The sequence below is a fragment of the Thermobia domestica genome, chromosome 9, assembly GCF_964235325.1.
Source record: "Thermobia domestica chromosome 9, izTheDome1.hap1.1, whole genome shotgun sequence".
Classification (NCBI taxonomy): domain Eukaryota; kingdom Metazoa; phylum Arthropoda; class Insecta; order Zygentoma; family Lepismatidae; genus Thermobia; species Thermobia domestica.
Genome location: NC_137462.1, coordinates 267,136,344 through 267,157,378, shown reverse-complemented (window position 1 = coordinate 267,157,378; position 21,035 = coordinate 267,136,344). Strand labels below are relative to the sequence as shown.

Here is a 21,035-nt window from a genome sequence, read left to right as displayed (position 1 = left end):
GGTACAAACAGACAAATGAACAAATGTAGATCAAGTCATCCTCAGTGACTTTCGCCAAATATGAAAACCAAATATATTAATTTAAAACAAAGATATAATTCATATTTTATAAAATAAATGTTTCAAAATGTTCTATATAAAATAAATAGTTTAATCGTTGAAGTATTCACTTCCAATGCTTTATGCGTTTAATTGCGGAAATTTCCCGAGCACTTCTTTCACGACGGGTTTTTCCCGAAAATGCAGCTTTCGGAACCTATGGCCTTAAATCCGTCAAACGTATGAGGGATAGGATTCCTCGGCGTCACCGAGTCGGCGAGCACGCTATTCACGGAAAGTATTTTCTAAAATATAAAGTTACATATTTTACTTCAAATAGGCTATACATATAATTCATAAATTAATTTGTTCTATAATTATCTAAAGCTAAAGTAAGTTTTTCTTATTCAGAACTTTATAAAGGTCTTATGTTGAATGTTGTTGTATACCTTAACGTGAAAGCATCTAATTCGCCCAAGGGAAGTCCAAAATCTGATAAAATTCACTTTCAATGTGACCACCTCAGTTGTACCAATAATATACTAACAAAAAGCTCACAAATCCAGGTGAGTTTTAAGGTGTTTTTTTTTTTTTCAGGCGGGTCCAACCCGAAAAAACCCGTGGGGCACAAACCCTGCCCTATCCCTTATCTTAGTTTTTGCTGGTAGTTGTCATCAAATACTCTAAGTTTTTATATATATTTTACGGGTGCTTAATTTGAAATAGATTTTCAAAGAAAGCTGTGTTGTCAACAAGAATTTCTTGGGATGTGTCTCATAGGTAGATCGGGTCCTGGGACAGACGACACCCGTCTCAAAATAAGAGAAATAAAAGTGAGAATTTCAAGACATTTGAAGAGAGAGAGAGTGTAGGTGAAGGGTGAGGGAAGGAAGGGATGAAATTTGATATCACAGTACCTGTTGTTTTATTATCTCTGCTGGGCTCCTTGGTGTTTTCTTTATGATGACCGGTGATCTGTCGTTCTGGTTATAAAGTAAACTGATTCTCTAGCCACTGAGCTAGATCCTGCCGTTGACCGAATTAAGGTTGTTCGACTAGTCTTCTAACTAACCGACTCCGACGTTCTCCGGCCAACTCCAAAGACTGGCACAGTAGATTCAACTCCCGGACTGACTCCTACGTACTTCCGAGGACTGTCTCCGACTGACTCTCATGAACTCCCCGGACTGACTCTCTCCTTCCGGGTTGAACGGAGTATTTAAGGATCCAAATCTTCTGGTGTTCTTGCTGACTCCAGACACGTGTCGATGAGACGATTTCGTCTCAACAGGTACTTTTGACGTCAGAGATGGTTAGATAATCAAGAAAGGAACTCTCTCAGCTTTATTACATAAAATACACATTGACATAATACATTACACAAACGTAAACAAACACTTTCACGATTCAGCAATGAAGACACGAAACTACGGAAGAATATATTAACCGAATTCCCAGACGTAAATGAATTTCATTAGCTAAGTCTTCCGAATGTCTAACGTTCTTGATGTGTACAAAACAGTTTTATGTAATTAGAAAAAACAAGAAAGAAAAAAAAGAGAAAAGCTTCACAACACTGATGACAGTCCTTAATGGAAATTACGTATCTCAGACAAAGAATAAATGAATGAGAGGGAAATCAATACAAATCAATAATCAATAAATATTGATCTCTTTACAATATTTTATATATATATATATATATATATATATATATATATATATATATATATATATATATATATATATATATATATATATATATTTGGTCTAGGAATTAATTCGTGCGGGTGGACAAGAGATGGCGCAACGAACGGAGTGTCCCACAGTTCCGTGTATCCACACATGTGTTGCAAACCCCTGTCATCGCGTATCGTTCGTAGTATAGGGCAGTGGATTAAAGCGTCAACAACACCAGTTTGTAGTTAAGTGAACATGGCGCAATTTGTGCCTGATAAAGTGTTTTTGCGGGGTGTCCTGCTGCATTACTTTAACATGCAGAAAAGTGCGACTGAAAGTCATCGTATTTTGGTGGAAGTGTATGGTGACCATGCTCTAGCTGAGCGAACGTGTCAGAAGTGGTTTGCACGGTTTAGAAGTGGTGATTTCGGCTTGGCAGACCAAGAGCGAGCTGGACAGCCAAAAAAATTTCAAGACGAAGAATTGACAGCATTGCTCGAGCAGGATTCGTGTCAAATGCAGGAACAACTTGCAGCAGCATTAGGCGTTGATCAAACAACAGTCTCCAAACGCTTGAAAGCCATGGGAATGATTCAAAAGATGTCACATTGGGTTCCACATGAATTGAAAGACAGAGACGTTGAAAGACGAAAAACCATTTGCGAATTGCTGCTTCAACGATAGAGCAGAAAGGGGTTTCTGCATCGAATTATTACGGGTGATGAGAAGTGGATCCATTACGAGAACCCTAAACGAAAAAAGGCCTGGGTGAAACCAGGTGAACCAGGTCCATCACAACCAAAACGAGATATTCACTGTGCAAAGGTTATGCTGTGCATATGGTGGGATATGAAAGGTGTGGTGTACTATGAGCTGCTGCAACCGGGTGAAACTATGAATGGAGAACGTTATCGACGACAATTAATGCGTTTGAAGCAAGCTCTGGCCAGAACACGACCAGAATGGGAGAACAGACATGATAAACTTATTGTTCAACATGATAACGCTCGCCCACATGTCGCAAAACCGGTCAAAACCTATTTAGAAAATGTCGGATGGGAAGTTTTACCCCACCCGCCGTATTCACCAGACGTTGCTCCTTCGGACTACTACTTGTTCGATTGCATGAACAACGATTTGATTGGACAGCGGTTTACTTCTTCAGAAGATATCGAAACATGGGTCTCTGACTGGATCGCTTCCAAGGATGAGGACTTCTTTCGCCACGGAATCCGTACATTGCCTGACAGATGGGCGAAAGTGGTGGCTAGCGATGGACAATATTTTTCTTAAGGTATTTATGTATTTTGTGTTTGTACTACAGCTTCAATGTGTGCGTACCAACCGCACGAATTAATTCCTAGACCATATATATATATATATATATATATATATATATATATATATATATATATATTGAATGATCTACAAGAGTTTGGCGAAGCAATTTATCGATAAATATGGTCTTCATGCAATTCACATTACAACAGGGTAACCACTTTCTGTTATGAAATGTCAGTGAAATTCATGATTTTAGTTATTACAGATAGAATTAGTTTCAAGTATAGTCACTGGCCGAAATAGATATACACATCTTATGTATTATTTTTTCAATAACGTCCAAAAGAATTAACCAATCGAAATCCTTGAGTTTTACGTCCCGCTCTTATGTCGTATAGGCTAAAGGAGATTGTGATGATGAGAAATGAATGAAATTGTGAAATGAGAAAGTGGGAATACCTCAACAAAACCCACAGACATCATGATATCCATCACAAATTTACTTGGCCAGGAATCGAACCAGGGACCCTACGTATCAAAGGTAAGCATTCTACCAATGAGCATCCTTTAACAAAAAAAGAATTAGCAATAATAAATATGTGTCCAGGGTGTCTATTAAAATTCCAAATTAAATTTCCTGACTTTTTCGTGACCCTTTCTTTACCAAACAATAAAATTTCATAACATTCTCAAGAGCGAATTTGACCCAATTTTCATGCATGTGATAGAAGCGTGCTTTGTTTGCAATTTGGTAGTGTCAAAAGCCGACCATAGACATTTTTGGTGGTGAATTTTGACATTTTACACAACAATTTTTTTCAGTCTGTACTTACATTTGTACAGATATATATATATATATAAATCGTGACCCAAAACGTAAATTTCGTGACTTTTTCTTGACTTTCATGACCGTTTTCTGATTTCATGACTTTCGTGACCGATAGACACCCTGTGTGTGTATGAAACGAACTGAGAGTGGTCAAATAGGTATTAAGGACAGTTAAAACCGGGAAGGGGAATTCATGGATAAGTAAGTTCCGACTCATTTCTTTCTGAGTGAAATCAACAGTTCAGGAAAAAGTTTCTGACGATAATTATGTGGAAGGTATGGTTGTGCAATGCTATGATGAATTGTGTGTTGCGGAATAGAGTAGTGAAGGAGAGAAATTCCTCTTCGGATCAGAATCAACGATCATAGATACTCCTACAATGACAACATTAACCAGCTACTTGACCCACCACAACAATAATTTCGACCAAACTTTCTTGCACGTTAAATATCTTCAAACACACAAAATTGCCACGTCTCTGAAAAACAAACAAGAACACACATCATTCTATCCTGGTCACGATTTATAATATCCACCTCCTTAAAAAAAAGCTTTTCGTTTTGCATTTTCTCTCATTATTAACTTCTATTATTCTATTCGTAAGCTTTATCATTTTTTTAACGTTTTTAATACATAATTATACAAATATAAATCTCCCTAGCTATATATTAATCCTTCCCATTCCAGTAGCCCTACCGACTGATTTATAAGTTTTATCATTCTATAGTTTGCGCACAAACAAAACCAACTTTTTTCCTTGAAGGTCAAGATCTCCGAGTGACATTATTTAAGGGAAGAGCATATTAATCTTCTTATGACCTCCTGGCGATAATACAAAGCAGCTATAGCGGGGCCAACAAGAGATGGTCTCTGAAGTTTCTTACTACATGGGGAGGGAAAATGCAGTCCCTACTTTGGTACTAGTGTTACCAACCACGGTCACACTGTCTTACACCATTAATTAAATTGCCATTACAGATGCCCCGAAAAAAGCCTTGACACGTGAGTAGTAGTAACGTCACTAAGAGCTGTAACAGACCTTCTCTTGCTGGCTCCCCTATAACCTTTGTAACGGGGCAATGTTTGTCTCATTTACAGTCTACGGGTGACACTAATACCCATTCATCAGCTTTACTGCTGATAAATAAAAAAAGTTGGTTTAGTCTGTATTTCGACTATACACTGAATTCTATAATTCTGTAAACGCTTTTAACCTGGAAACACTATCAAGTGATTGCATTCCCAACAGGGTGTCCACCTGGAGGTTTCACAGCTATACCGCTTTAACCATTCGTTTTTCTTTCTATTTCTGCATCTTTCTATCTTTGAAATGAAATGAAATCTTTACCTCCCATGGTTATGCCGGCTCGGCTAAAGGAGATGATGATGATGAGAAATGAATGAAATGGTGGAATGAATAAAGTGGAAGGAAACGGGAAAACTCACGTACACGGGTTTGTCCTCCACAAAGTACACCTGGTGCGAGCTGGGATCGAACCAGGTACCCATCGCGGCCCTTTGCATCTTTCTTCTGATGAAGCTTCGAGCGAAAGAACTTAGTGTTGTGTGATTCTGATTTTACCCTTTTCTGCTACTTACACACGGTTATCCTAATAGTGGGAACATCTGAAGAAAATGAACTTAATTATTACAGCGTTAGATCATTATCAGCCTGCAGAAAAGCTCTGATTTTTCATATATGTATGGCTTCCAGAGGAATATTGTACCACTCTTCATTAGAGATGCAAAGGCTCGGAAAAACTCTTTTTTTTTTTTTTTTTGAAAAATATCGATTTTTTCTGCTTTGCTTTGTTGCTTGGGAATTTTTTTTTTTTAATTTTGCTTTAAAATGATAAAGCAGACTTTGTTTCGCTTCTCTACAACATGAAAACTCATTTAAGTATTAGTTGATGCAGATAATAATATGAAACCTTGAAAAAAAAAAACATGAATTTCAAAAAGATTTTTTAAAATTCTTAACATATTTACATTAAACTAGCAAAATTGTATGTAGTATTTTTACTTCAAAATATCACATACCCTCTTTTGGAAACAAAATTAAGTAAAACATGAGAGAAATATGCATATCAAGAGCTTCGTTCCGGGTGGATCTGTACATTCTTGAGATTTTTCAGTTAAGTTTTAACTTTCATATACATTATATGAATATTTCGAACAATTTTTTTATTGATTGATCACATACGTAATAATCTGTTACCACCTATCAGGTGCTTCGGATCTGCAAAATCGGTAAAGTTCCAAATTCTGTAATGCACTGATTGTTCCTTAAGCTTGTTCAGAATCGGGAAAATATCGAATTTTCCGTTCATGGATCATATACGTAATAGGCGGTTCATCTGAGCGTGTGGTTTCCTAGGCTCTAGAATATGTAACCACCATCACGGTTTACCCAGTCCTGAATTTTTAACAAGAAAATTCAACATATCGTTACGTTTTTTTTTTTTTTTTTTTTTTTTTTTTTTTTTTTTTTTACAAAAAAGAAAAACTATGGAATACATTTAAAAAGAGTGGAAGAATCAATCACTGTTCCAATTCACAAGAAAGGCGGCAAAATTGATTGTAATAATTATCAAGGCATTTCTCTTAATATTGTATCAATAACATTGATCGCATACGCAGATGAAATTATTGAAGATTATCAGTGTGGATTTAGACGAAATCGATTAACTATCGACCAGATATTTACCATTCGACAAATACTCGAAAAGAAATGGGAATATATTACCCAGTACATCAACTGTTTATTGATTTTAGAGAGGCTTACGACTCGGTTAGGAGGGAAACATTGTACAACATTCTTTTAGCCAGGATTAGATTAATTAAAATTTGTTTAAATGAATCCCAGAGTAAAGTCCAGGTAGAAAAATGCGAGCTTCCACGTCGGGATTGGCCTGAAACAAGGATATGCGTTATCGCCGTTATTATTCAGCTTTGTTCTGGAGTACGCTATAAGAAAAATCAAAGATAGCAACCACGGCCTAGAGCTGAATGGTATTCACCAGGTTATGGTGTATGGTGATGATGTAAATCTGAGAGGAGAACAATCGAAAGAAATGCAGAGGCCTTATTAAACGCTTGCACAGTCATGGGTTTAGAAGTAAATGCAGAGAAAACTAAATACAAGGAAGTTCACAAGGATCGTAATACGGCAAATTATGAATTCGTTAAAAAATATCAATTGATACTTTCGACACAGTGGATACTTTCAAATATCTAAGATCAGTATTACCAGACCAGAATCATGTCCACGAAGAAATTAAATGTCGATTGAAATCAGGAAATTCTTGTTATTATTCAGTTCAAAATATTTTGTCGTCGCGAATTTTGACGACGAATTTAAAGCTTAAAATATATAAAATGTTAATCATGCCTGTTGTGTTTTGTGGTTATGAAACATGGTCGTTTACGCTGAGGGAGGAACGCAGACTGAAAATATTTAAGAATAAAATTCTGAGGCGAATATTAGGACCCAAGGGAAACGGGAATGGGGAAAACTTCATATGGAAGAAATACATATTTTATACGGTTTACCAAATATCGTTAGAGCCATCCAGTCTAGGAGGCTCAGGTGGGCAGGTCATGAAGCCAGGATGGAAGAAGGTAGGAACGCTTTAGGGAAATCCAATCGGAAAACGTCTATTAAGAAGTTCTAGGTGCATCTTAGAGTACAGAGTAGAAACTGGATTGAATTGGATAAGGACAGAAGTCAATGGAGAGCTTTTGTGGCGAGAGAGAGAGAGAGAGAGAGAGAGAGAATACATTTAAGTTAAGCACAACTGCACAACAAACATGAGTGAGTGGTTAGCTTTCGCGCTTCTATTGGGAAGTTCGGGATTCAACCCCGCATTCGACCATTTTGACAAAAGTTTTTCTTAATTTCATCTGTGAATGTAGAGAGAGTGCGTGTACTGTGAGTCCTGGTCGACTTCCTTTCTTTCTTATCGTTTTTAAATCGTTGTTATTACTAATTATCAACAGTGCTGGATTTGAAGAGGTTTAGGGTGGGGATGTCTTTCGGATTGAAGCCTGTACCCCGAAATTACGGAATTTCTGAAACAAACTAAATATTAGTTTTGCCTTTACTCATAAACTCAAGCTTTCCTCGAATAAAAAATTAGGAATTTCTAGAAAAACTAAGCATTAATAAGAAAAACCCCTCCCAAAATACTTTTCTAAATCCGCCACTGGTTATCAGTATAAAATGGTTTTCAAGGTTGTATCTGGAAGATTATAGCTGAATATACAAACGAAACGAAATATTTGTTATACCTGTACTCATACATTTCAAGCTCCTCCCAAATAAAAATTAGGGATTTTTAGGAAAAACAAACATTAATCAGAGAAATCCCTCCCAAATACTTTTCTAAATCCGATACTGATTATTTCCATCAAATGGTATTCAAGGGTGTGTCCGGAAGATTAAATAAACAGACAGTATAACGGAAATGTGGAAGTACGCTCTGACAGATTGAAAAACGTAAATTTAACTTATGTCTAGAAGCTAGAATAGTAAGCTCTAAGAAATGAAACACAGATGACTAAAAAGAAATGATCTAGAGCAGAAAATAATGTCGATAACTCAGAAGTTAAAATAAAGTAAAATAGCATCTAATATTGCTCTCAAATACTACGTACTTTACGTTTACTTTAATTCATAAATCATGTGCTCCATCCATCATGATGGTGAATTCCAGAGCGAAATATGGTATTTAGGTCATGAAATCTTATTTAACTTTAGAGTACACTATAAGAAAGCTATCTGAATAGAAAAATCATGAAAATGAAAAAAGCCAAAATTTCCTAAATTCTCGTTTATTCCCCAGAAAAGCCGGCCTTTTATGTGCAAAAAACCATCGATTCAAAAGAGCCGACCTTTTTTTGCATCTCTACTCCTCATGCAGCTTAGCACATAGTTTCGTCAACGAGGACGCACGATGATATCGGAGCTGCAGTCTGACCTCCAGAACTGACCACATGTGTTTGGAAATATTGAAGTTTGGAAATGGGCAGGCCAGGAAAGATGTCATATTTTATGCCGCGTCAACAGCTCCAGAAGTGTGAACTGGCGCATTGTAATCTTGGAAATTGTGTTACTGATCGAAAACAATACTTAATCCTTTAAAATTCCGGCTTTTTAAAAGTAAATTATAGACTTGCAGAAAGCGGCTACAGCATCATCCCTATTTATCGTAGGATCATGGTTCATACCTCGTTTTTTTCACAATAGAGCAACCATTTACATTTCCCTATCATGTCCCTGAGGCGGGAAATTTTGAGAGAAATCGGGATTTTTCTCTATTTTTTTTTTTAATTTTGCGCCATCTGGATCCCCCTGTGTTAATGCAGACATGAAAATCAGCTGAAAAATACTGAGGGTGTACTATATGTGTGTGCAAAATTTCAAGCTTCTATCTTGAATAGTAAGGGCGGGAAAAATATTTATCAATAATCCCCAGTGCCCCAGATAACCGCAAAAGACCCTGAATCTCAGGTAAAAAATTTCCTGAGTCACCTCTAATTATCCTAGGATCATAATTCGCCCATCATTCTCTTCAGAATAGAACTGCCTTTCAAACAGTGCCATTCACTTGTCTCCATCATGTATCTGAGGCGGAAAAATCGCAAAGAAAGGGATTTTTTTGGTTAAAATATCCCTTTTTAAAACTTTTTGCCCCTCTGGATCTCCCCTTTGTTAACGCAGAGATCTGAAAAAACTGATAAATATTACTCGGTAGAGTGAATGTTTGTGCAAAATTTCAATCTTCTAAGTGCAAAAGAAAGCCCGCCAAAAAATAATATACCTCACAATACCCCAGATTCCCGTATAAAACAGGATCTCAGGTAAAAAATTCTTAAGACATTCCTATTTATCCCAGGATCATGGTTTGTATATGATTCTCTTCAGAACAGAACTGCCTTTAAAACGGTATCATTCATATGTCTCCATCATGTATCTAAGGCGTGACATTCGCGGAAAAGAGGATTTTTTTTGGTTAAAAAAATTTCTTTTTTTTAGCCTTTTTGCCCCTCTAGTTCCCTCTGTGTTAACGCAGAGATCTGATAAATACTACTCGGTGAACTGAATGTTTGTGCAAAATTTCAATCTTCGGAGTGCAAAAGCAAGCCCGCCAAAAAATTACAAAAATAGGCCTAAAAAAAATAATTTTTTAACACGTTCGCTGCTGAGGACGCCCATCGGCGTCCAGTACTGAATTTGGCATATGCGCCGGACGCCTCTCGGCGCTTGTCTCTGCAGCTGATTCACTTTCCCGCCAGCACTAGTGCAGGTATTGCTAGCGCCAAATTCAGTACTGGACGCCGATGGGTGTTCTCAGCAGCGAACGTGTTAAAGTTATGACGTCATCACCTCCCATGTCTCGACGCAAAAGGCGTGAAACCATATGTAACTTGTTCTACAATGCCTCTAGACTTTTAAAAAAGTAAGTGTTCTACAATGCCTCTAGACTTAAAAAAAAAGTCAAAAAGCTTTATTGGTTCTTCTTTAATCGAATAATGAAGACACTACTTTAGTACCTAAAAATAGGCACTAGAACTCCAAAGGGTTAAACCATAGGATATGCATAGAACACATACAATAATGCGTCCTGCGAACGTGATCACACAATCTCGAAATACCAGGAAACTGCAGCTCACAGTATCATAGAGCACCAGCCAATTTCACAGTACAGGTTTCCCACGCAAACTAAATAATCGAATTTACAGATTTTTCATGGTTTTCACTGTCCAAAAATTTTCAATTTCACGGTCGTAACTTTTACTGACGCACGGCGTCTACTAAAATTCAAAAATGAAACTTCATGACTTTTTCGTGACCTATTCTTTACCAAACCATAAAATTTCATAACATTCTCAAGAGCGAATTTGGGTGCGAATTACGCCGAATTTTTATGTATACGATAGAAGCGTTGTTTACCTGCGTTTTTGTAGCGTCTAAAGCCAACCATAGACACTTTTAATGGTGAATTTTGACGTTTTATAGAACAAAATTTTTCAGTCTATACTTATATTTGTACAAATAAAATAAAAAATGTAACCCAAAAGCTAAATTGCTTTACTTTTATAAACGTCTTCTGATTTCATGACATTTTCGTGACTTTCGTGACCGAAAGACGATCAAAACGACTTTTATTTTCTTCTGGTAAGTTTTTTCTTCTTTTCTTTTTAATTGTCTACTGGTAACTGAAAATTGTCTACATTTTCAAGGTTTGATAACGAAATTCGCCGCTTATTCCAGGTTTTTCCACAGTCTACGAAATCCATGACTCTTCCACGGTTAGGTAAGCACCCTGCAGTAGGTAGGAGGCAGTTAGAAGCATATTTTATTTGCTCATCCGCTATACATAATCAAGAAATGTTATTTTAAACATGACCGTGAAAGACCGTATACGTGTTTCTAATCATTCGTGGTCCAGTCTACATGTTCTCGGCGTCATTTTCATCGCGCACTAAAGTGCTGATGGAGATAAGTGGTTTAAAAATTGCCACGTAATACCTAACGCACTGACCACATTAGATACACTTGCACCAATTAACCACATATCCACAATTGGCCCTATTAGAAAGCAGAATAGATCTATTTTGCATCACCACTATCTGCCCGCTTCCGTTTTATCTCTGTTTGATGTATGAAGAAGGATCAAAAACTAAGGTCACAAGGGACTGGACCTTCGGAACTTCGTCTGTTATAGAGGATGAGGCATATGTGGTAATTTAAATACTTGGAGTTGGCAACTGTGCACAGTTTCAGCCACCCGCACCTACGGCACTAGTTACATGTAAACAAATGGCGACTCGTTTGGGAAACTGGTCTCGCGAAGAAGTCCGCTCAGTTATTCGATTTCTGTGGGCGAAATGTAACCACGGCTGAAATTCACCGGCAGCTGGTAGAGGTTTACGGAGAGACTGTAGTGTCTCGTCAGCATATCGCAGAATGGTGTCGAAAGTCTGCGGCTGGTAGAGAAAACGTCACCGACGAGGATCGCACTGGCCGACCCAACACAGCATCAACAGATTTGAACTCAACTCGCGCCAGGATTGGGAATGTCGCAGCAACAGGAGTATCTAGGAGGCCGTCGCTTCGCTTCAGACGAGGCGGTGAAACACTTCGTGACAATGCGACTGAACACGCAAGGACAGGATTTTTAATTGGAGGGAATCTTCAAACTCATCCCACGATGCATCAAGTGTGCCTCAATCGATATGAAGAATATGTCAAAGAATAACTTAATGAATGTACTATCTGTTGCCTGTATTGATTGTATGAAATAATATATATAATTTTCACTACAGGGTTTGTAACCTTACTTTTTAAACATCCCTCGTACTACAGACAAAACCTAACAAATGGTTAACAACACACATACACATTCTCAGTGTTACCACCTCTCAACTCATGTTTTGCAAGGTGTTTTTATTACTTTGATAACCATCTGTGTGCATGTAAAACTGAGCAAAGAAATCTTAAAGCGGAAATGGAAACTGAATTATTCACCAGAAAATAAGGAAAGCATAATTATACATATTATAAGCACTTTCACTAAACGCTTCATCGGACATAGAGAGGAAGTAGGAAGAAAGCAAAGAAATACTAGGTACAAATAAAATAATTGTAAAACATAGAGGTGCCAGCATGGAAGGCAGGATCACGTAATAATGTTACCTGAGTGAAAGTTAGAAAATATTTAGAGTTAGAAGATAAAATTAATACGATGAGTGAGTCGGTAAGAATGTACGATAAAAAAAAAAGTAGTAAATGAATGGAGAGAAAAATATAAATTAGTAACGAAATTAACACACACACACACAGAGATAAATTATATATAATAATACATAAATAACATTCAAAATGATAAGGCGCAATGGAAAATGAAATACACGTAGGAAGGAAAACTGGCAGTTAAAAACAAGTGTATCGGAAACGAAGCGACAGACGATTAAGATGAGGAAGGAGGTTCGAAAAGAGATGGTAATCCGATCGTCTTCTCAATTTTCTGAGCGATACTGATGAGTTTGAGGAAATTATTTTGCGAGTTTACGGAAGGTACGGTCAAATGTATTGTTGTGATGGGCTCCGTGTACTGGGACAGGTAGATGAGTAATTTGAAAACTGCAGAAGAACTATAATTGTTGATATAAATTGAAAGAGCCGAGTTTTGTTAACATAGAAGTTTTGACAGTGCATTTAAGAATATAAATTAGATTGCGAGAATCACAACTACCGGAACCGTGGAAAAGTTTGGAAGGTAATCTTTGTGATGAAATGTTGCAAGGTCAAACTGATATTGAACACAGGATATGTTTTACTTCTAGCTTTCTGGTATTTCTTTTGTACAAGAGCAGTGCTTCAAAGGGAACAGTTTTCGTAATAAGTAAGTGGAGTTTCGGGAGCGTACGTGAATGTCGAATTCATAGTTTTCGGGGTAGCAAAGATGAATCATAATACTTCCGATGCCGCGTAAGTTCAAGTTCAGCCATCACCACCACGCCTGGCGAGGGAGAAAGGGGGAGGATGATATGTAAAATAATAATAATAATAAAAGGGGAAATGTGTAAAAATTAATAGAAAATGATCTATATTAGTGTTTAATCCGAAGATATTGGGATTGCTGAGATGAATAATGACACCTTCCATGCCACGTACGTTCACGTTCAGCTTGCATCAGCATCCTTAGGGGGTGGGAAGGGAGTGATATGCAAAAATAATGGGAAACGATCGATAATTAAATCCATAGTTTTTTGGGTCACTAAGATGAATAGTCACACTCCACATATAATTAAAGTCTAAATTTGGTCCCCCATCAATTTGGGGGTGTGAGGGGATGAAAATAAATAAATAAAACGTCTAAGATGATACTGCATAAACGTCTACTGCGTTTTCGGGATCGCTTAGCTGTTAAGTGCCAATCTCGATGACATTTATACCCAAGCTTAGGCAAGAACGAGCATGTCAGCTGGCTAGGGATTTTACAGGAGCAGTGCCGAAGGCAGTGTTTATTGTTATTTATTCTACTAAGTTAATTATTTTATGAGTATATTTATTGATTTTAGAAAGGCTTACGACTCGGTTACGAGAGAAGCATTATCCAACATTCTTACAGAATCTGGAATACCGAAAAAGCTAATTAGATTAATTAAACTATGTTTAACCCATATGCCCCAAAAATGGGGCGGTCTACTTTTTCTTTTACCTGCTATGTAACTTAAAAGTAATCATTTTATGAATAGATTGTTTTGGTATCTAGCAACACTAAACCCTTCGATTTCAGCTTGTCATTTGTTTATTAAGTGTTTATGGAAAGAAGTGAATTTGGCGGATATTCAACAAAATGTGGAGTTGGGAAAGGTGAGTTGTTTTTTTCTACCTTTTAGTATTTTAACTGATCATTTACTTATTATATTAGGTTCTTTCATATTCAAAAACAATATATAACATGTACGAATATTATAGCTTTATATTGTTAATTGACATAAAACTCCGGCGCTCTAATAATGGGGCAATGGGAACTGTAGACATGGTGGAAGTATAATATGCAAAAGTTGTTGATTTACAAAACTTTACATGATACTTGCAATCTGGATGTAAATAGAAAACGATATTTACAATCTTTGCTTCTTGTATCTATATTACCAACGTTCAGGGTAACTTTAAACGCGCACACACTAATGAAATAATGAACAATATTCCGTATAAGCCAACTCGAACATTGTGTATCACAATGCAACGCAAAAACAGCGAAAAGGAATTATAATATATATGTCAATTATCAGAAACTAAAACGGAAACTACTATTGAATAACCCTCAATTTGTTTAATAGTGTCTTATTTTGTTACATACCCTTATTATTTCAACTTCTACTTAGTTTCGACTTCTTGTAAACAATATTCATTCTGTTGCATGGCTCGAACCAAGAACCATATTCTTTATTGGAGTTGGGAACCTGTCATTCATTCATTACAAACGAACATGTGTTGTTGAGAGGAAGCTCATCGTCTGTTAGATGTTATTCACACCCGATATCGACATCACCAGCTGACGCCAGATTTTCAACAAGGAAATAATTAATTACGTTATGTTTGCTCTACTACAAGGAAGTCCTTGTATTTGTAAACGATATGTAATAAATACTGGTAGTAACTTCCTATTACCTTCTGCCTACCAAACAGTCTCACATGCGTTAACTGGAATTCAGTTTTGTTTAGATCAGATGCTTTCTCAATGTGTTTGTTTCTACTGGACTCTCATTGTCATGCACCTACGACGAATCAATGCTCGCTTCGACCATCGACCTGGTAAACATTGACACAATAAGGAAATATTGTTGATGAGTAGTAAGTACTTCGACTCTCGGAAATCTCTCTCTTCCTGGTTTTAGTCTATGCGATCCTGACGACGTTAGCAGCCTAGTAGGAAGTATAGCTGCTTTATGTTGTGTCATCGATATGTACTTTGGCTGTGTCAATTTGGCGAATTGAATACGCCTGTCGTCGAGTGAGTGACTACCATTGCTTCCTTCATGACGTCAGAGAGACAGTCGAGACAAATACACTTGAGAAAGCTCGATCCTGGTGTTTTGGTCATTGCTCATTGGGACCTTCGTTACTTTTGCCACCGTATCTTCGGTTCGGCATTCGATACCTTGGTCGATTGTCGGACAAGTCATCATGGAGATCTTCAAGACGCCTCGATCTACAAGTCTACGCCTTCAACTTCATATTAGAATTAGACTGTTCTAAATTTAAGTTGCAAATCCTAGCTCTACCATCCTTAACGTTCTCATTGCTACCACTCAATATTATTAGAATCATATGTTTCATTTTAATGAAATTTAGTATTGTTGGCTAGTCCGTAATGTTTCAATTCTGAGTGTGTTTTTTTTACAATTTCGATACGTAGACATTATATTGCAATGTACTTTTTATATATCCTGTGAGTCTCACTCGGTAGCGTTTGCATCAACTCAACACAAATTTTGTGTTTTAGATTCCGGTAATCGACTATCAGCTATAATAACTTCTTGCATTGTTTGCGTTGAGTTTCAATACGCAACTTTTGCGTTGACTGATACAGAATTTTGTCCGTTATTTTATTTGTGTGTGTGTGTATGTTTAAAGTTATCTTAAACGTGGGCAATGCAGATACAAGAATCAGATATTGTAAATATCGTTATCTATATACATCCACCGTGGGACGTAAAACTTAAAAATTTCATTTCATTTTTTGCAAGTATCAGGTAAAGGTACGCAAACCAACAACTTTTGCAAATTATACTGCCACCATGACTATAGTTCCTACTGCCACATTATTGAGGTGTCTGAGTCTTATATCAATTAATGATATACAGCTATACCATTCGTACAAGACATATATGTTGATTTTGAATAAGATAGGACCTAACATAACGAGAAAATGAAATTGATCAAAGTTAAAGTACTGAAGTACAAAAACAGCTCACCTATAAGTATGTATTTTTTCTCAATTGTATATTCCTAATGTTTCTTTACTCCAGTTTATAAAATACTAGCAGCGTTCACCCCGCTTCGCTGCGGTCACCCCGGAACGCAATAAACGTTGTTACTTAGATAATTTTTACTTTTTCGCTTTCAAGTGATATGATAAAAACCATAGAAGATTGCAGTAAATGTTAACATTATATCGCCTGTCATTTATGTTAACCCGCCCCGCTTCGCTGCGGTCACACCGGAACGCAATAAACTTTGTTACTTAGATAATTTTTACTTTTTCGCTTTCAAATTGCAGTAAATGTTAACATTATAGCGCCTGTCATTTATGTTAACCCGCCGAGTGACACGGTCATGCGGGTTGCATATAAATACGTTTATTTTTATACCTATGATGAACTAACAAAGGATTTGTACGTTATGGACACTTGAATGGTCAATTATCTCAAGACACTGGTAATTAAAAATTAAAGTGATATGATAAAAACCATCTAGGGTCCAAATCCTAATAACCCCCCAAAAATGAAAGAAATTGGTTCAGCCGTATTAGCGTGATGAGCTAACAAAGGATTTGTGCGTTCTCTTTTATATAAAATATAAGACTTAACGTCCTAAATAAAACAAAATGTTCAAATTCACTATTTCTTTGCTTGTAAGTGTATACTGAAAGTGCCGCTTGCCTTTACGGGTACTTTTCATGTTACCTACCCCTTCCACTGCCCATTGCCCCATTTTTGGGGCGGTCTACTGCGCACAGGAAAACAGTTAGGAAAATAAATTATCAGTTAGTCGGACTCTAAATAGGCCAAGTAAAGCTAAAAACTACAAAAAAATCAAGAAAAAATAATTTGGGAGGATATGGGTTAAATGAATCCCAAAGTAAAGTCCGGGTAGGAAAATTTTTGTCTACAGCTTTCACGTCGAGAATGGCCTGAAAGAAAGAGATGCGTTGTCGCCATTATTATTTAACTTTGTTCTGCAATACGCTATAAGGAAAATCAAAGAGAGCAACCAGGGCCTGGAGCTGAATGGAGTTCACCAGGTTATGGCATATGCTGATGATGTATATTCCATAGGGATGATAGGAGAACAATAGAAAGATATATAGAGATATTATTAAACACTTGTAGGGATATGAGTTTAGAAGCAAATGCAAAGAAAATAAATACATGGAAGTTCGTCGGGATCGTAATACGGCAAATTATGGATGTGTTAAAACATCGAATAATATTTTTGAAAAACTGGATACTTTCAAATATCTAGAATCAATATTAACAGAAGAAAACCATATTCACGAAGAAATCAAATGTCGACTAAAAGCAGGGAATTCGTGTTTTTATTCAGTTCAAAATCTCTTGACGTCGCGAATCATGTCGAGGAATTGAAGCTTAAAATATATAAAACGATAACCATGCCTGTTGTTCTGTGTGGTTGCGAAACCTGGTCGCTCACTCGGAAGGAGGAACATAGATTGAAAGTATCTGAGAACAAGATCCTAAGACAAAACGAAAAATGAAATCTTTGAGTTTTACGTCCCACGGTTATACTGGCTGGGCTAAAGGAAACGGTAATGATGAGAAATGAATGAAATGGTGGAACGAAGAAAGTGGGAGCAAACGGGAGAATTCCAAGGAAACCCACGCACATGGTGTCTGCCCACCACAAAGTTTACTTGGCGCGGGCTGGGATCGAATCAGGGACCCCATGCACCAGAGGTGAACGCTGCACCACTGAGCAACCGCGGCGTAATTTCTTCGAATATTTCGTTGCTTTATTTTGAAACTGATAATGGGGCTTTAACACAGGCAGTTTGAATATCTATATAAATAAAAATGAAAGTGACTATGTTTGTGGCTGAATAACTCTTGAACCACCCGACCGATCTAAGGTCTAACATACACGATGAGGTTCGGGCCTGGGATGGATTTTATCATTTCACTTTGACGGCGCAACTCAAGAGAGGGGGAAGAGGGGAGATAGAAAATGATCGATATTAGTTTTGGGATCGCTGAGAAGAACAGTGACATTTCCGATGCCGTTTAAATTTAAATTCAGCCCCATAACTTGAGGAAGGGATGGGCGAAGATATATAAAAATGATCGAAAATGACATATCAGTGCCGAATCCATAGTTTTCGGAGTCGCTGAGATGAATAGTGATACTTTCGATGTCACCTAAATCCAAATTCAACTGCGCAACTTGGGGGAGATATATATAACCGAAAAGGACCGACATCAGAGAGTGCTTCAGTAATGGTAAAAAGTGTCTAACTAACAGAACATATTACTAACTTTTCTTTTTTTAACCCAGCGAGGCAGGTAACTGACGCTACTCAGCAATATGAGAGAACCAATAGGATGGGGATCGCTACACAGCCGAGGCCCTTCCATGGGCGTGTACGGTATTTCTTATTTCTACTGTGAACAGTCATTCTTGCCGCCGACCTACAATGTAGTGTTTGCTCAGAATTAACAGAGTAAGTTCAATTTATGAAGTACAGAGTAACGATACCTACCTGCCATACCAAATCCGCTTCTGCTTGATATACCCATCCCTTGTGACGAGGAGTTCAAGTTCTGCTTGAGCATAGGAACAATCTTCTCATCAAAATGCTCCATTGCCATGGAGGAAATATCACGAAGTTCTTGCAACACCTCATGTGGACGAGGAGGAGTCTTAGTCTTCTCGATAAATCGTAAAACTCGGAAGATTTCATCGATGACCTGGAAATAGCAATGGAATATCAGAAATAATGTAAAAAAAAAAAAAAAAAAAAAAAAAAAAAAAAAAAAAAAAAAAAAAAAAGATAATAATAAAAATGCATGCAGGGGAGGTTCGATATGAACAAATATGTTGATATTTCGCTTTAAAAATCTTGTGAAATGAAATATGAATTTAACTTATCGACATTTTACCTAGTGTGCCTGATATAAGTTTGTACTCATAGTTAGTGTTATTTTGTTACCTTTATGTCTGTCTGTGTTGCAAAAGTAATATACATGCTAACGTGTTTGTTAGAATTTAGTCTGTGTCTTTTATCAGAATTGTTTCTTTGGATAAAGCCAACCCAAAATGTGCTCCATGAATATTTGCCAAAGGTTATTGGGCGACTGATAGCCGACTCACCTTGCTCTCTGGTTCAACAATCACTAAAGTGACGCCATAACTTTGCTTCCAAGAATGTGTCCAGAAGCGAGCAGTCGCATAGTTATTTTCACAGTGTTTCTAGGTCTATGTGGCTGCACAAAGTGGAAAAATTGAAAAATAAAATGAAATGAAATCATGAGTTTTACGTCCATGGTTATGCCGGCTAGGCTAAAGGAGAGGTGATAATGAGAAATGAATTAATTTGTGGAATGAAGAAAGTGGGAGAACCCTGAGAAAATCCACGCACATAGTGTTTATCCACCACAAAATCCACTTGGCGCCGAGAAATTGAAGTGTACTAAGCCTAATACATGGGTACATTGTACAATTGTGTTTATTTCTTTTTTCGTTTTATTTTGTTCTTAAGTGATCACCAACTGTTCTTTCGTAAACCTTGTTTTCTGTCTAAAGTTGAAGCGAGTTGATTTTAACTTTAACGTCCGTTCAGCATCGAGGCTATATTAGACGTGGACCTACTGAATAACGTGGAATGCGAACCACATGAGCTCCCGCCGGGTTAACCATTTAGCCACGAATGAGCTCACTTTCTGTCTACTGGTGAGATTAGTTCAAACAAATGCGAATCTTCAAAAGACAAAGAGATCTTCAGTTTCAGTTACATTATAGCAATTTTCTATACACTTTACAAAGAACAAGGTCTTTAAAAGAGAAGTATTAGGCTTACATTTCCTCTCCTTCCTGTTACTTCGTAGAATCAACAAAATTTGTATTAGACCATTCGTCTCTGCTAGTAAACATGTAACAGTTGAAATACTAATAATTAGGCCAACTAAATCAGTTCTAACATTCCTTCAAACACATTTCTGTTGATGTTAACAAGAACATAACTTTCAACAATGCTTCAAAAACTGAACTCATACGACCAGATCAGACAACGAAAATGGCCATAGTTTTTGATATGTTAGCAGAATGAATCTAAAACTATAAAACATCAATAAATCCCTAAAATTTACCTGAATAATTACAATACTTAAAAAAACCTGAGTTTACATGGATGAATCTTCCTTATTTGAAATGTGACGACATAATTCAGCACTATGTCGCTTTTATTTCAACTAAATTTTTCTTAGCCCTCTTCATATTAGTATTCCTTTACAAATCAAATACAATTCACCGACTATGCGAATTGCAAGGTGCAAAACCAAGCAAACAACAATGCTTGCTTCTGTCCAAGCAATTGTTCCATCAGTGTTTTCGGATTTCACTTTCATCTGTGAGGGCCGCGGTGGCTCAATGGTAGAGCGTTCACCTCTAGTGCAAGTGGCTCTTGGTTCGATCCCAGTTCATGCCTAGTGAACTCGGGGTTCTCCCGTTTCCTACCACTTCCTTCATTCCATCATTTCATTCATTTCTCATCATCACCGTCTCCTTTAGCTTAGCCGGCATATCTATGGGACGTAAAACTTTAAGATTTCATTTCATTTCATGTTTCACTTTCATTTTTCGCTTTTTTCAAAATTAATCACAATAATTGGAAATATTGAATATTAATTTCCAATTTCTTAATACAGCTCTCATTTCGATTAAAATAATTT

At 37.0% G+C, this 21,035-nt stretch overlaps 1 protein-coding gene across 1 annotated transcript in view; it reads right to left on the bottom strand.

Moving 5' to 3' along the window:
- Positions 1-21,035, bottom strand: part of LOC145660676 (F-box only protein 28-like) — a 39,661-nt gene that overhangs the window by 5,043 nt on the left and 13,583 nt on the right. Inside the window, exon 3 of the mRNA XM_081726012.1 lies at positions 18,848-19,055. Coding sequence (XP_081582138.1) covers positions 18,848-19,055 — 208 coding nt within the window. The remainder of the gene's footprint in view (positions 1-18,847; positions 19,056-21,035) is intronic.